General features: G+C 41.0%; 2 protein-coding genes across 4 annotated transcripts; both read right to left on the bottom strand.

The window, feature by feature from the left end:
* Positions 1-27: 27 nt before the first annotated feature.
* LOC308381231 (endophilin-B1-like) lies at positions 28-9,926 on the bottom strand. Of its 3 annotated transcripts, XM_080858760.1 has the most exons (11): positions 9,652-9,926; positions 9,250-9,391; positions 8,599-8,727; positions 8,168-8,301; positions 7,614-7,706; positions 6,997-7,083; positions 4,965-4,988; positions 3,775-3,864; positions 3,488-3,591; positions 2,736-3,375; positions 722-1,093 (listed from the first exon to the last, which is right to left on the bottom strand). In XM_080858760.1, exons 1-11 carry the CDS (start codon positions 9,712-9,714, stop codon positions 986-988), a joined length of 1,614 nt encoding a protein of 537 aa, XP_080714886.1. In that variant the 5' UTR covers positions 9,715-9,926; the 3' UTR covers positions 722-985. The 3 variants fall into 3 exon arrangements, 2 of the variants coding, with proteins under 2 accessions (XP_080714886.1, XP_080714885.1); XR_013969029.1 differs by lacking the exons at positions 4,965-4,988; positions 6,997-7,083 and adding an exon at positions 28-104 and having other exon boundaries at positions 934-1,093; XM_080858759.1 differs by lacking the exons at positions 4,965-4,988; positions 6,997-7,083.
* An 857-nt stretch (positions 9,927-10,783) lies between these two features.
* LOC308382017 (crystallin J1A-like) lies at positions 10,784-15,419 on the bottom strand. The gene is made up of 10 exons (XM_080859700.1): positions 15,293-15,419; positions 14,865-14,931; positions 14,203-14,379; positions 13,732-13,830; positions 13,318-13,410; positions 13,025-13,181; positions 12,229-12,344; positions 12,035-12,112; positions 11,741-11,880; positions 10,784-11,252 (listed from the first exon to the last, which is right to left on the bottom strand). Exons 2-10 carry the CDS (start codon positions 14,929-14,931, stop codon positions 11,151-11,153), a joined length of 1,029 nt encoding a protein of 342 aa, XP_080715826.1. The 5' UTR covers positions 15,293-15,419; the 3' UTR covers positions 10,784-11,150.
* Positions 15,420-16,327: the final 908 nt, after the last annotated feature.

The raw sequence follows: 16,327 nt of genomic DNA on the forward strand, positions 1-16,327 counted from the left end.
GCAAAATCTGTTCTGTCACACACCTTGTGCGTGTGTAGTGGTTCATTCACTGGTCGGTCCTGCCTGTGGTGGGTGAGCCTATCACCGCCTTCCTTCTTCTTTTCCTTCATGACGTCAAAAGGAAATCACCATAGACACATGGGCGGACACGTTAACGCGTCCGACATGTTGGTCAGGGCAAGACAGATGAACGGACTGCCAAACCAAAGCAAGCCAACAGTGAGCTGCAGTTTTCAGTTTAAATATAAAGGAATAGGCAAGCCCAGCTAAATCTACAAATATACATGAATTTGAACTATACTGTAGTAAATATCTCTGTAGCCTAGCCCTTGTCTCTCAATTAACCATCTAATATTACTTTGACCTAATATCCTCTTGTGGTTATTGCGCAGATCAACCTTGCCTGAAACCAAATTGCAAACTGCATCTTTAACTGAAGAATAAAGAGGGGACAAGAGATGATGACGTGGCTGTGTATGTACAGATGGATTTTTTAATGTATTTATATTGTGTTCTTTTCAGTGTCCAATTTGGATTTTCATTTCACCCTGTCTTTATATTTAAGTGTATTTTATTTATGCATTCTATTTTTTCAGTTGTAAACCTTGCTGTTAAAAAGTTCTACGTTGTTGTTGTCGTTTTCTGCTCAAGTCCAGGTCAATGCAACCGATTCAATTTCACTCTTGTGGCACAAGACAGGTAAAGCAGTCAGCAACAGTTTTTAAATATTTATTTTAGGCACATCACCACATGGCAGTTGTCTGTTCAAAGACTATATTTTTATCTCTAAAAAAATCTTTTGGCACATTAATAATAATTAAAAAAAACACACCAACAATATCTACACACTGATACTTTTCATTCATAAGATATGGCAGTGCTACGGGTGAGTCCTATTGCGTCTGTTTTCATCAATTGCATACTTTTCCTTACATCACAGGATGGAATGCAAGTTCCAATTCCTTTAGGGCACCATGACAGTGCTTCAGCTCTGCAGCTGGAGGTAGGTGGTTGGTACTTTGCCTTTCTTGTCACCTCGCTCTCCCATTAACCAGTCAGAATCCATGCCGGGCACACTGGTCACAGTTATCACCTAAATTGAGCACACATGCAAAAAAACACAGAAACAACAAAATATTGTCTGTTAGTTTAGAGTTTCTGTAAATCCTAAATTCAGAAACAGCAGCAGAATAATGACAACAGATTATTATCATTAAAGATTAGTGAGTATCTGACTATAAAGTGAAGCAATAATAAACCAATCGCACAAGGTTTATATAGTCAGAAGTTCAGCTTTTAGCAGGAATAACCACGTGGTGGAGTTCTCACGTCCGAGGCTCCCTGTCTTGGAAGGATGGCAGTTTTGCACAAGGTCGGAAAAAGCACAGTTAGACCCTTCTTATCACTTCTGGTCTAAACATGCTTTTGTACATAAGTGGCACCTTATATTCCAAGTTACACACAAGACAGAAAAGCCAATGATTAATACAAGGAATATATTAATACAAGGCACTTGATTAGTCATTAACAGTGTTTGGAAATAATCTCCATCACCTTACTATTGCCATTATGCTGCAACATGCATCCAAAACATTGGTAATGCATACAACCACTGTCCCCTGAAGGAGTGGAACGAAGTACACAAAGTCACAAATGCCAATCACGTGCAAGAGCTCACCTCCTCCACTGACACAGGGCGTTGATACCCTCTTGTGGAGAGAAAAGGGGCTAAACATTGCATGTATTTAGGCTACTTTTGCCTAAATCAGAATGATATCAAACAAGCACATCTTTTATTTGAGGCATTGTTGCAACAACTAACACTGGGGGCTTGAGAAACTTCCTATCCCTGAGGAAAACCACCAGGCTGTGGGTACTGTTGAGGGTGTGTGTGTGTGTATGTGCGTGTGCTTGAGAGACTGTGTAGATAGATAGATAGATGGATACACGAAAAACGGGGCAAACAAATCATTTTGAAACTGGGTCCCTGAACAAAAGAGGAGTGTCACCTCTTGGGTGGCACTGAGGCTGAGGCTGCGATGTCTCCCGAAAACATCAGCCCCGGTTGGAGAGGCGACAGGTCGGTGAGCACCCACTGATTCTCTGGGCTTAGCATCACATCTGGGTACTGTGCTTCTTAGCGCCTCCGTGTGCTTCGCTTTCAAGTCAGACAACACTACCAGCACAGCGTTGAGTGACTGTCCGAACAGGCCACCAAGCTCGAGCTGTGTTAGCCTGTGCGGACAGCTCCATGGGAAAAAGGTGCAACAGCCGCAACTGTTCAGCTCCATAGAGGTCCAGGAACTGCACGTAACCAGGCCCCGAGGCATGGTTAGACAGTGGCTTAATCCAGGGTGACAAAATCTGGAAACAGTGGCAGACACGGTTTTACTGTTCACTGTTTCACTAGTTGGAGAGACGAAACCTGATGCAAACAACCCTCAAAAACTGCGCCCCGCCCCTGATTCAAACAGTTAAACTGCTCCCAGAGAAATTGCCAACTTCAAATCAGCTGGTGAACTAGACAAGCGGTGCAAGGTTCAGGTGTTCAGAAGATACACCTCATGAAGGAGCTTTACTTCATGTATGACAAGTATCTGCAGGGTGTACAATCACTGCTCTGGCTTTAAGAGATACATACCAGAGCGGCCTGACAAGCTGAGTGTCATGGATGATCATCTCTGAACATCACGTCTTTACTTAAACTGTAGGACACGAGGGGAAGTTGAACTTACCTCATCCGCCAGCAGAGAGAGCTCAGAGTTGCATGTAGCACTGTAGTCGTAGAGCACACGGGCCTTGCGTGTGCCATTGGAGAAGTGCAGCTCATTGACGGCAGGGGAGGACTGGCCTGCAGTATGAAGCGGTAGGACAGTGTACACTGGTGCTGTAGAGGCTGGGGGCCGAGAGACACCATCAGTGGCACCTGGTGCTGTGGAGGCTGAGGGCCGAGGGATTCTATCAGTGGCCCCTGGTGCTGTTGAGGGCCGAGGGATTCCATCAGTGGCCCCTGGTGCTGTTGAGGGCCGAGGGACACCATCAGTGGCCCCTGGTGCTGTTGAGGGCCGAGGGATTCCATCAGTGGCCCCTGGTGCTGTTGAGGGCCGAGGGATTCCATCAGTGGCCCCTGGTGCTGTTGAGGGCCGAGGGATTCCATCAGTGGCCCCTGGTGCTGTTGAGGGCCGAGGGATTCCATCAGTGGCCCCTGGTGCTGTTGAGGGCCGAGGGACACCATCAGTGGCCCCTGGTGCTGTGCAGGGCCGAGAGACACCATCAGCGGCCCCTGGTGCAGTAGAGATTGAGGGCCGAGAGAGACCATCTGATGCAGCAGCAACTGAGAGTTGATTGTTGTTGGCGCAGTACACAGATGAAAAACTAGAAACATGAATGAGAGAAATGTATAGAAAAAGGATCCACAGCGAAAGGGTCCAGTGTTGACACACAATTACAAAAATGCAACTTTACTGGCAAATTAATATTCAGTCACCTTCCCAATTGCTTCTCCATGTTGACCATATACTGATGACACTGTGCATAGTAGGTCGTCTGAGTGTCCACGAAGTCAGTTAAACAGCGAAGGTGCTGTGTCTCCTGGAAAGATATGATGAACTTAATTTGCCTCATCGTGGGTTTGACATAAGGAAACATGGCAACAAAAGGTCATAGGTTACCATGAACATCATCTGTACACCAAATGTTTGGAATGTAGTTGTGTGGGCCTCCACTCGTACATGGACAGGCAATAATGCGTGTATGCTGAGTGAAGTTACATACATGAGTGCTATTGTGACCCTCCAGGAGCAGTCGAGTGATCTCAGCCTGTCGATCAAATTCATTCTGTGATATTCTCAGCTCTGTCTCCGCCTGACCCATGCAAAGACACACCAACAGAGAAAGCAAGACTGACTTAAGGGTATTGATTAGGATAGAAAAAGATCCAGAGATCCATCTAGCATACTTTTACAGCCTATTTATGGATTGTAAATTAAAACAGTGACAGCCAACAGAATTGTAGATGGAAAGATGGATTTTAAAATAAAAGAAGTAAAAATTATATTATTATTATAAATATCAGGGATGAGCACCTAACATGCAAAAAGCCAAACAAGAACAGATAACACACACACACACACACACACACACACACACACACACACACACACACACACACACACACACACACACACACACACACACACACACACACACACACACACACACCTGAGAGAAAGTAGGTCCATAACACAACTAGACATGGTGATCCACAAACATTCCAAAGGCCATTTAGTAGTAAAATTGCCTAGCTGGAGGTATTGAATGCCTATCAGTCAATAGTTCCCATTACTATATAATTATGCCTATCCCAACACATCTCAAAAGAGCAAATTCCACCAGACTCCTGTGCTACGAGTTACACACAAACATATTCACAACTAAGAGATTGAAGGGGAAGCACATCTACCCATAAACAAAAGATAAAACACCCAGATTAGTGACAGAACAAAATCAAAAGTGGACTGCAATGCAAGATTCACCCTCTTTAAAGGTGCAGTCAGCCATTCTAACCCAATACACTTTTTTGAGAACTGCATAATTAAAGCCCTAAAATAGGCATGATGCTCAGGTGCTCATTGTACATGTAGCCCACTGATATGTAACCCACTTCTTACACCTAAAGTGTAATATCATCAGAGTAATATTTCTGCAGTAAATAAGGTGTGACATCTGCAACATTTCTGCACAGATAAAGGTTTCCACAGGTGCTGAAGTGAGAGGTAAGAGAGGTACTGTGAGTCGTGACTGATGTGCTGCTTTGGCACCCACACAGTTGCAAAGATCCTCCATAGACACCCTGTCATCACCGGAATAACAGAATATTCCTAGGACTTCAGCTACTGTTTGATTCCAAGGAGTTCAACTGGAGGAAAGCAACAAAGTTTAAAGACAGAAACACACTCACTTACCTTTGAGACCTCCTCAGTCCACATCTGGTGTGCATTTTAGATAAAGACAGACACACATTTTAAAAGGCAGGCAACATCCACTTCCACGCTTTAATTACATGCCATTGTGACCTAATTAACCTCAATCTAGCCTCATGCAAGCAAAGCAGTAACAAGTGAGTAACAAGCGATATCTTGCCATCCACATCAACAACATTACACAAACACCACAAACTCTTTCCACAGTCACAAATGCACAACACATAAGCTATGAGAGACAAACCGGGTGTCTCGGTGCACAGTGCTAACGTGTCCCAAGACTCTGAGAATATCATGCTATTCAACATCTAACATTGCAAATGCTACAACACCAGTTTAAAATCACAAGAGAGGCAGCCTGACGTGAGAATGAGTATTCTGTATTTGTTAGTAAGCTGTAGCAATAGATGGTTAAAATGGGGGCGGGGGGTCATCCTACCTAAAGGTGCATTATGAGGTGTGATCAGAATGTTCTGAGACTGTCCCTGTTATGAACAGAGTACAGCACAATGCATGTAGCAGGTTGCGTTGCTTGATCAACATTAGCACCTGTGTTAGATGTGTTTTTGTTACCACTGGAACATATGCATTTGTGATTTTACGATGAACCTAAAAATTGAGTGAACAACACATTTTGTATCCGACTCCACAGAGACCCTAAAAAATGCTTCAGAAAGCCTATGGCAATGAGCTGGGCGAGGTGCTTAGAGTGGCATTCTAGGTTCAAGAGGGGCAGACCCTGTATGGGCCCTACCCTCGAAAATGTCAGGTCCGGAGTGCAACGAAGAGCGCACTATGAATTTGTCCCCCAGGGTCAGACTGCAATGCGGAGTTCTACTGTGACCTTGTAAAGCAATAGATGGAGAACTTTTGGCGCAAACAACATGAACTATATTACAATGGCAATAAGGTTCTCCAACATGACAACACATCCAATCACAGCGAGTTTCTCACCCGCACCAACACAATTGTCGCTCCCCACTCCCGGAGACTTCTTTTTGTTCCCCAAAACGAAGTTCAAACTGAATGGTCACGGTTTTGATCCAGTGCGAGTCACAGATGGTGCTTACAAAACTAATCAGGTATGTTTTATTTTATTTGTATGTCTTGCTTTTCACAGGCGCAGTCTTGTAACTTTTTGATCACACCTCGCACATACTGTTACACCTCCTGTGTAAACAGGACCAAATGAAGCACAGGGACCTTCTCCATTATAAGTTTAGGCTAACTGAAAAATTCCTCTTCTGAATGCCGACAAACTGTAACTGTGATGATTGAAACAAAAAGTGTGAATGGTAGTCTTGCTTATGTTAAACTGGGCAAATAGTATACTGCGCATCACAAGACACACTTACTTGATTCCGCCCACACCTTTTTGGATGACACACCCACACCTTCCATCTTTTTTTTTACAACCAAAGTGTTTGAATTTTACTTTTTTATTTGACTTTTTTTTTTTTTTAAGGCCATTGACACTAATCCTTCCCACCCATTTTCATTTATGTTAAAAAAGTAAAAAAGCCTATTTGGCATCTCAAATTAAGTTTTTATTTTTACTTGCCAGCCTATCTACCTCCAAAAGGAATTCACATCTCCTAGCTAGCCAGCTACCTAAACTTGCACTGAGGAAAAGAGGGGCCGCGTGTACAATAATGTTAGGACATGTTTTAAGTAGCTCATTTACAATTGGATTAACCGGGATTGAAGTGTGGGGACTGAACTAAATATTGATAGGATGGACAGGTATAGACAGACCTGTGTGGAACTCATTCCTCTGGCCCTAAACTGGCCCTACTGTGCAGACTCTGGCTCCAATTTGCTCCACCACACAAACGCAGAAAAGGTAGCAGCCTTCATTTTGACAAATATTGGCTTTATTTTCACCTAACATAAGGGTGACACCACGCTGACCATACTTTTTGCAATCCTTGGCTACATGAGGCTAGGCATCAACTAACAATGGAGCCGGCAGACAGGTGATAAGAACAGAGGAAACATAACAGAGTAGACAAACCTTAAGCCATTTCACATGCAAGAAGCCAAGCATGTAAGAAAAGTGAGCCACATACTCCTCTCCCAGTGCAGGGGTAGAGTTAAACGCCTTTCAGGAAGGCATCCAGTTGCAAGAAGACAGGAGAGGGAGAGTAGGAAAGTTTGAGATGCATGAAGATACAAAAGCAGCAAAAGGTTAATGACTAAATTGGCATTCTGACACCGGTGCTCTATACTGCCCCAAAGATCACATAAATCAACATCAAGGTCAGAAACTAAAATGATACATGAATAAATAAAGATATGTCAACAAATCCCAGGATGGAAAATATGAGATCCCAACCAGTAATGGGAAAAGACAAACAGAATAAGTGAATACTTAAAAGCTGATGTTTCAGACCATGAAAGTCAGCTTCTATACATGGTTCACTGGGTAAAAAATATGCCTGTTGTAACCTTGATGTTAATTTAGGGTAAAATGTTAATTATAAACAGCACATGTTACTGTACTAAAATATAAATTTCTTGACATTTGTCCTGACAATGGTTGCCAATCATGGAACAGTTTTTAACAGAGAAAAAGAACAGTTTTACCTTTGCTACATTTGATTATGAGGATGCTGTTGATGTGGTACTCACTGCAGACCTGGCATCAGCCTCTTTGGCCTTCTTCAGACGCGCTTTAGCAGCATCCAAATCCAAACGCATGTTCTGCAGAATCTTGCGCTCCGCCTATAGTGGGATGTGAAATTGTAGATTAATAAGGTACGGTCAAACTGTTTTAACAGTTATGATCATGGAGTTACTATAAATAGTTTTGGGGGAGGACTAAGGAGACAAGCACGCTAACTAACAGCCAATGGACTTGCCTTGTAAACATAACAGCAGCACTGATAAATGGTAATGAAAAATAACTTTAACTAGTTAAAGGAACATTATGAAGTTCTTTGTCTAACTACTACCTAACTACCTACCAACCACCAGACTTGCCTTGTAAAACCACAACAACAGCAAAGACAATTTATTTACCCATTTATATTTTTTTTGGGGGGGGACGGGGGACTCACTTATCACCAAATACCATCAAAATAAAGTTGAGGTTGTTATAAAAACTAGCTACCAATTAAAAACATTCCTTAAAACCCTATATGTAAACAATAGTGATATTAAAGCATAACCTATATCTGTATTACCACAATAGTTTTATAGTCCCCTTCGAGGAAGTTTCTCAGAGGTGCGATGAAGTTGATGGCCGACGACTGGACAAATTCCCTCTCAGCACTCCCTAGCTGCTTCTCAGCCTCACCACTCTTGATTAAAGCGTTTCCTATGGTGAGACAGGAGTTTCAGCCAATATCATATGAAATGTAATTTCATTCTCAAGTAAAATAACTGGATTAAATCAAAATCAGTTCATTGGTATTCAGCACAAAAAGGCCAAGGAGCCGGGAAATCAATGGGAGAATGCCCTTTGTCTCAGTTACCAGTACTCAACTCCTCATTCAGCTCACATTCATTGGTATGATCTTTGTGTCATTTGTGGGGTCTTAGACCTCTTCTTCCCGTTTCATTTAATTTACTATGCAGTGTAATCTAACAACATGTGGTGCGCCAGTGCTCTCACCATATGGTCTCCCAGGGCCTAACTCATGTCCAGCGTCAATCATACATTCTCCAAGCAGCTCGAGGTTGTTTGGCCTTACAGGAGCCATTTTCTCCAGTTTCTCGTACAGGAACTCCTCCATTCTAACATCTGTGTTTTCAAAGATTAGGTAAATTAATAAAGCGAGCATACAACATGACTCAAAACCTGGGTCTACCATAAGCTTTTGTCAATTATGTTAACATAAACTACTGTCAATTCCAATTCCTTCCTGCATGTGGTTTTTGTTGATGTCTGTTAGATTTTGTTCAGTAAAATCTAAATGGAATCATTACCAGACGACAAACCTGTTCATATGGTGTTGGACAGAGCAAGCTGAAGCTGCACGTGAGTTGAAGAACAGATGGAGAAGCCTACTTAACACTTAGCTGGGCTAACGCCATTTTAAGGGTCACTATAGCTTAAAGGTATGATGCTGCCACCGCTATTAAGTATGTCACAGCATTGACCACAAGGTATTGTATCATTTAACACTGTGAATTCCACATAAGTCTTTCTAATTAAAGTGCACTCTTCATGTGTTACATGTAAGTTACATGTATGCATGTAACTATCACAAATGGGCGTGTCACGAAGGTCGTATGGGTTGGGAAAACCAACGGGTGGTCTTACTTGGATTAGGTTGTAGTAAAACTTCGGTTTGTTTCATTATTTTCTCTGTACATTGCTGGGTCGCCTCTGCCCTGGTAAGAAGGTTCTCCAAATGGCAATCCAGTTCAGTTCTTTCAGCCTGTCCAAGAACCTCTTCTGTGTACTGTACAATCACATGTGAAGTCGTTATAGCTTAATTAACTTACAAAATACATGCTGTAAGACGACGACTGGTCTTACAGTACATACTGTTATTACACCGTTAACGCAATATTATATTAGCCAGCTACCGTATACATTACGCAAACATATCCTTAAAGTAGACCAAAAGACAGCATTATTGCACGTAATAACCTATACCCCTTAAAAACGACATGCAAGGTCAGATCGTCAGCGCATTAATATTAGAATATATGGCGCTACCTGAACTGCACGGCTAAGTAAAGTACCAGCGTCTGCTGCCAATCTTCTGACATCGAAATCCATGTTTGTCAATGCTTAAGACAGGGACCTCGGTTGTTCGGAACGGCTAATCCCTTGATACAAATAACATGGAGTGACTGAACAAACAATCCGTTGTTGCTATATCTTAAACGCTAGAAAAGTCCAGTGTTATGTACTTCAACATTCAACAATAATGCATCCGTCCTGCACAGATCATCTGTGTTTTGGTGGTGGACGTCAGGCAGCTGAAGTGATTCCATTGGTTGTCATCCCTTTGCCGACATCGCTGAACCGTATGATGCGTTTGATTCGTGACAACTCGGAAGTCGAATGTTTCCGATTTCCAAAGTTTTCAAATGCACTCCATTCACCCTACTGAGGAGGTCCTGTGACCTCTACTGAACTTGTATACCCTACGATGTATTGTGTTTACGCAGGTGTGTAGCTCTACATATTTCTACAATTTACATTTTTCTTTCAAAACTGTAGGCCCATTTCTGAAATTTGAATAGAGCGGAAACAAACTCCACTTTTCTTTTGCTTTTTTTTCGTGTGAATTTACAAACAACTGTTTGTTAAAACAATATTATTTTTTACCTTTTATTATAGGATATGTATCACGTTTAGACTTTGGAACATTCACATCTATAAAATATTTTATAGAATGCAAGCAAGTTTCAGAAGCAGTCCCTCCAGCATTTTGTGGTCTTGTGTTTTCAAATATTAGGATTTCTCACACTTGCAGGTTGAAATGTCCTCTAATTACTGCAATGTTTTTGCAGAAAACCACTGCAGTCGTGGCATTTGATTTTATTTCATTCAAAAGCATTGCAATAATTTATGATATCCTGCAGAAAATTGAGTCGCTTTTAGCGAAAACCAACCCTCACAAAATCCTAGAGGGACTGAAGAGATAGCTATAGTCAACTAACAAATGTTTTGGCAATGCATTTAAAGACGTGTTGAAAAACCTGTTCTTACATTCTTAGCTTGCAGCTAATCAGGAACCCAGCCATTGTTGTTTTCCCAGCCAGGCAAAGTCATGTGTGCGCATATTTCAAATATTTATTTTTTATTCTTAACCATTACAGAAAACAATAATAACTCAAGATGAATTCAATCCCAAACTTTAATGACAGCTAATTGGGCGTGTCCCAACTTCACAGCACACAGAGCATCAAGTTCCAGCCTTTCAAAAGTTTGAGCTAGAACTTTCATTAAGTGTTTTGTAAAATCTCAACATTCCGTTACAAAAGTATGTCATTTAAATCCACATCCATAATAACTCAAGATGAATTCAATCCCAAACTTTAATGACAGCTAATTGGGCGTGTCCCAACTTCACAGCACACAGAGCATCAAGTTCCAGCCTTTCAAAAGTTTGAGCTAGAACTTTCATTAAGTGTTTTGTAAAATCTCAACATTCCGTTACAAAAGCATGTCATTTAAATCCACATGTTATATAAAATGTGGCACAATTAGGCATGGTGGTGTTCAGCAATCTTCTTTGCAAGTTCAAGCAAGGAATTATACCGCTTTGTTTTGGTCTTCCATGCATTTGGGATCCCCTGAAGTCCGATCTAAATAAAAGAGCAATGCATATGTCATGTGAATCAAAACCTTTACATATAAGGTTACATTTTTATAATAATACATATTATGGCAGCTTTTTCATGTAGCGCTGGTGTTTTGTATTCATGTATGTATTGTTTGTGAGTTGTATGTGCTTATGTGCTGAGGTGTGTGTTTTTTTTTTTTTTTTTTTTAACTGTTCCCACACTGTACTCCTCTAGGAGCATAGTCTGGGTGTTGTCTTTTCTCTCTTCCCCTCCCTAATGTTATGCTGTAATTCTTCCCTATCTTTAGCCAGTTTCACTCTGGCAGGGGGACTGCCAATGAAAACTAGGCTTTTGGCTACAATTGGGTGCATTTACATGTTAATGTTTATTAATGCACACTGTCCCTCTTCATCAAATAAACAAATCAAATCAAAATATAACATCAGTAGCATGGTACTAAAAATGAATTTCAGTTGACACATCACGTTGGATTAGTCTCCAGGACGTACCTGAGCCCCAATGCAAGCCCCAATGAAGGAGGTCCTGCTACAGGTGCACCCCCCGCAGCTCATGGTGTCTAGCACAGCCTGTTCAAAACTTGTGGCTGTCAGAACTCCATGTAGAGCTGCTTGGAATGCACCAGGCAAACCTAAAAAGATTCAACACCAGGTGTTTAATTAAGTCATTAAGTAACAGTAGTAGACTATGAAATTGTTAACGGCTTACTCAAAAGAAAGTGACAATGATTTTACTGTATATGATGAAAAAGTAGGTAACTTTCTGGACGTAAACATTATCCATACCTCAGGCATTTGTAAAAACAGTGGGAATCAACTCCTTTGGGGCCTTGGAAAGATTTTCTTTCACTTGACAGAGGTGTCCTATTAATCCAACAAACCATTAAAAAAAAAAAACCTTCAACTCTCTCACACACACACACAACTACATTAAGTGATACAAAGTATGTTTAAGAAGAAAAGTGGAGGAGTGGACATACCAACTACAGCTTTATCCAGTTCTTGGGAGTTCTTTCGATTGGGGTCATTGAGCTGTGTCATCACAGCATCAAAGGCAGCGGGATCTGCACCTTTCAAGATGAAATGCTCCAGGAACCTGAAATATGATCAAGATATTTTCTCTTTCTTCTCCTTTGGCAACAAAACAGAGAACTAGCATTAGCAAACATCTCGCCTGGCTCAAGACCAAGTCCAAAATCTTCGTTCTAATAGACTCAGATCTCTCTTTTACCAACCATATCAAAGCAAATCACTGGAACAGTCTTCTATCATCCTAATAATTCAGCCAGAATCAAGGGTCAAGTGTCCCCAAAAGACACTGGTCTTCTCAAAAAAACATTACACGGTTGCAGCTTACTCATGACCCCCTCCCTATGTAAATATGAAGGGATCATTCTAAGCTTACAATAACACAACGATGTATAGTTACAGGTGATTATACACTACCGAAAACATAATTATGAATACTATATTCCACTTCTGCTTATAGATCCCCTTAAATAATCCACATTGCACCTTTAATTATAATACTTATTCTTGAAATATCTAATGTGTACTTTCTTTTAATGACTTATTTGTCTTTTTGTTTCATTTGTATGTTCCTTTTGCTTGTATCTATGTAATGCACACTGAATTGCCTCTGTATATGAAGCGTGCCATATAAATAAACTTGCCATGCCCTTACTCAGTGACCTATCATTTCTGGTACATGCATTATTATACAGATCAGTGGCATTCACTCTGAGCAACATCTCTTTCTGGACCGCACAGACAGACCTGGCTGCTGCAAGTGTCTCCGTCACACACAGATCATTGTTCTGTGTGACACGGACTGCATCTTCTACTCGTTCCAACATCTCAGGTTTTCCAGCATATGCAGCCACGATGGGAGCTAGCTTTGCAATTCCATCAATCTGGTTGTCATCATCACAGCCTAAAAGAAAGTTTGGAATGAAATGCTATACATTTCCTTTCGCCGTATGCACATCAACTAATACAGATCCATTACGGGGTGCTGCAGGAAGAATAGTTTAATAATTGCAGGGAAACACAATATATTATTAAATCACCTGTGTTTGCCTTTCCAGCGTCCACATTTTTAATGAAGCTTTTAATACTTGCATGTCTCCAAGGTCCTTCAATAGGCAGCTGCGGTCTTGGACCTTCAAGGACAGTAACAAAGAACTTTAGCTAGTACTGCAGAGCAATAGGTTATCCAGATTGGATCTACACACCGTCATATAACACATACAGACTTCAACAAAAAAATTAAAAACTTTGTAACAAGTGTCATCAGAAAAGGCTTTGTGCAAATGTTTCTCTGTATTCATAAGAATTGTAATTTTTAAGAGGTCCCTTTTTAACATCAGAACAATTAAGAGCATAAAAAGTAATATACTCCTGTTTTTCACCGACAAAAGTTTCTAAATCACTACATTGAATTGTGGGAGAGACATGAAACGGACCTTAATTACGTTATTTACCTGCTCTATCTCTGTATGGATCATTAACAGGGGTATCATACTCCGATCCTGGCCCAAAGAACTTCATTGTCCGCTGCTTCAGGTCATCAGTGTTCAAACCTTGGAGAGTGGTCATAAAGTTTAATATTTCCACTGTTCATTCCACTGTTGAAAATTACATCACTCCATCTAGCTATCCGCTGGCTTAAAAAGCCAAATGTAGCCACTATTATTACCGAAACATCTCCCAACTCCAAGCAGTCTTAACAGAGAAGAAGTCTCACAATGTGTGAGAATGAGGCAGCAGTGCCTCAAAAGGGGAAGTGTTCTTCTTCACTGGCATGTATCCCTACCGTGAGGCAGCAGTTCATGTAGGGGTGCTGACACTTTCAGTGGTTTAAGAATATTACCAGGGTCTAGTTATGGAATAAGCAAAAACAAAACACACAAACAAAACACACAACATGTCCCCCAAATTAATACAAATATTACCTTTGCTTTCTGACAAGGATTCAAGGAGGACATAGGCTTGATCTCCATAGCAACTTTGATTGCCAGTTTCCCTTCTGTAGAAGGGATTTGCAGACTCTGGGTGGAATTCTGCGTGACTGACTTGTGACAAAAGGGCACTGAGCTTCTGCAGGTCATAATTCCAATGAAGGGGTTGTGCTGGCAAAGAAATAAGAGCATCAATATATGAATATACTTCATTATAGATTAGACGGTGGCATGGGGGGGGGGGAGCAACACATAATGTATTCATTTTTGAATGAATGTGATTTACTTGAATTTGCAGATGGCTTACGTTGTGTATATTAGACAAGCCTTTTATCATTTTGGGAGTAACCCCACATTTGCCTACAAAACATATGCCTAATAAATCAAAATATCACCACTACTTGATTATTAATTTTATGAGATACACTTGTACTCTTACTGTATGGGTACTTTTACTTTAAGCTTTTGGGTACACCGCTTTTGCTTTCTCTATCCACCTCTGTGTAAATGCAACCGTATTTGACGAATAACGTTATAAATACGTTAAATTCAAAAGTGTTTCTTTCGTCACTGTTATCCCCTACTAACTGCACCTAATTAATCAGTTGTGAAGTCTAACGTTACAGAAATGTAGTGATGGCTGCACACACACTTACCTGCTGCATCTGCGACAGCGGAGCCTATGATTGCCCCAATAACTCTGTCGGTCACAGACAAGGACATCTGCAGGATAAAGCCAGAGACAAGACAGTTAACTTGCTATTACTCTCGTCTCCTGGTAGAGCAGTGAAATAACCCAGTAAAAATCCATAATAACCCAGGCCTACTGCAAGCGTAGCCTACTCGCAGTCTAACAACCGGAGAAAAGTATATGATTTGCCCCGGCAGTATTATCAAGCCTAGAGATCCTAAAAAAATATTGTTTATTTGCTTGTTTGCACAGGACTTTGGTTTGCACTAACTATCCTGTTGTATACATCTGATATGTTTCAGTGCTAAAATGCAAAGAATTAGGGCAAGACAATACTGGAACTTTGGCGGTATCTGAACGGATCTAAATTAAATAACGTTCACCTTGTCTTACCTTTGTGTAAAACCAGATAGCCCTATCCACACAAATCTCAGCCTACGATGAAGTTTGAAAACCTATTGCTTCGAGTAGCTGTTGAAGCAGGTTTAGTTATTTCCGCGAGTTATGAAATGTCTTTTTTCCTTATTGGATAACAAGATCACGTGACACGTGTGATACGATCACATGTTAGGGAGAGCGAAGGTTCTTTTTATTTTTTTTAATAATCCCACATTGGTGGTCTTTATAAGATAACTAACAATGTATTGCAAAAACAACAATGGCATTACTGAATATTATTGATGGCTTAAAATGATTAGACCACTTAACTGTTTTTTTTTTTTTTAAGGGTAAAGCTATGTTTACATTGTGTCCTCCGTTTTCGTAAGGGAAGAATCATTCGCCATATTGTTACCCATTTTTACTTCAATAAAAGAGATTACAAATATCTACTAAATAAAATTGCCACATTCAGGGTAAAAAGAAACACAACTCACAGGAGGGTCAACTGTTACTGTGCTTGGATGAACAATCCCTACATCCTGATCCTTAACATCTGAATCAGTGGTCCTGCTTCTTTCTTCACGGTGCATGGATGAGGACGTGCTTGTCGGGGAAAGCTGTCTTCTTTTCTTGGGAATTTTTGAGAAGTCATACTTAGGACCATCATTGATAACCCATCGACGACGCATTCCTACATGTATCAAAAAAGGAAGTCAGGTCTCAATGTAGGCAAGTTAAAAGCTGCAGGGCCTACAGTAGGCTATAATATGCATGTTAGGGCTACATGCGTGTTAAACTGTCCTTGGTGCTGATCGCGATATCTGCAGAAAACGTGTGCGCTTTTGTTCGTGGGATGCCAGATGAAACGAACGAATGAATGAATGACCAAAGAAAAAAATACCTCATGCCTACATGAAAGAGTCACATGTCTAGGTTTGCGTGCAACTTCCCCGATGCAAGTGCCTCACAAATATTACCTGTAACCTGCAACCTGGTCCCCAGGTGAAAGGGCCGCACAAATATTACCTGTACGATGCCTTACCTGGT

The sequence above is a fragment of the Sprattus sprattus genome (assembly GCF_963457725.1).
Source record: "Sprattus sprattus genome assembly, chromosome: 20".
In the NCBI taxonomy this organism is placed as follows: Eukaryota; Metazoa; Chordata; class Actinopteri; order Clupeiformes; family Clupeidae; genus Sprattus; species Sprattus sprattus.

What these genes read in the sequence shown, in the direction of transcription:
- LOC308381231 (XM_080858760.1), bottom strand. Translation starts at nt 9,714, where the DNA reads ATGGATTTCGATGTCAGAAGATTGGCAGCAGACGCTGGTACTTTACTT. An exon ending in AGGCCCTGGGAGACCATATG is followed by an intron (nt 8,302 to 8,598) that starts GTGAGAGCACTG and finishes GTCTCACCATAG; the next exon opens with GAAACGCTTTAATCAAGAGT. An exon ending in AGGGTCACAATAGCACTCAT is followed by an intron (nt 3,592 to 3,774) that starts GTATGTAACTTC and finishes ATATCTTTCCAG; the next exon opens with GAGACACAGCACCTTCGCTG.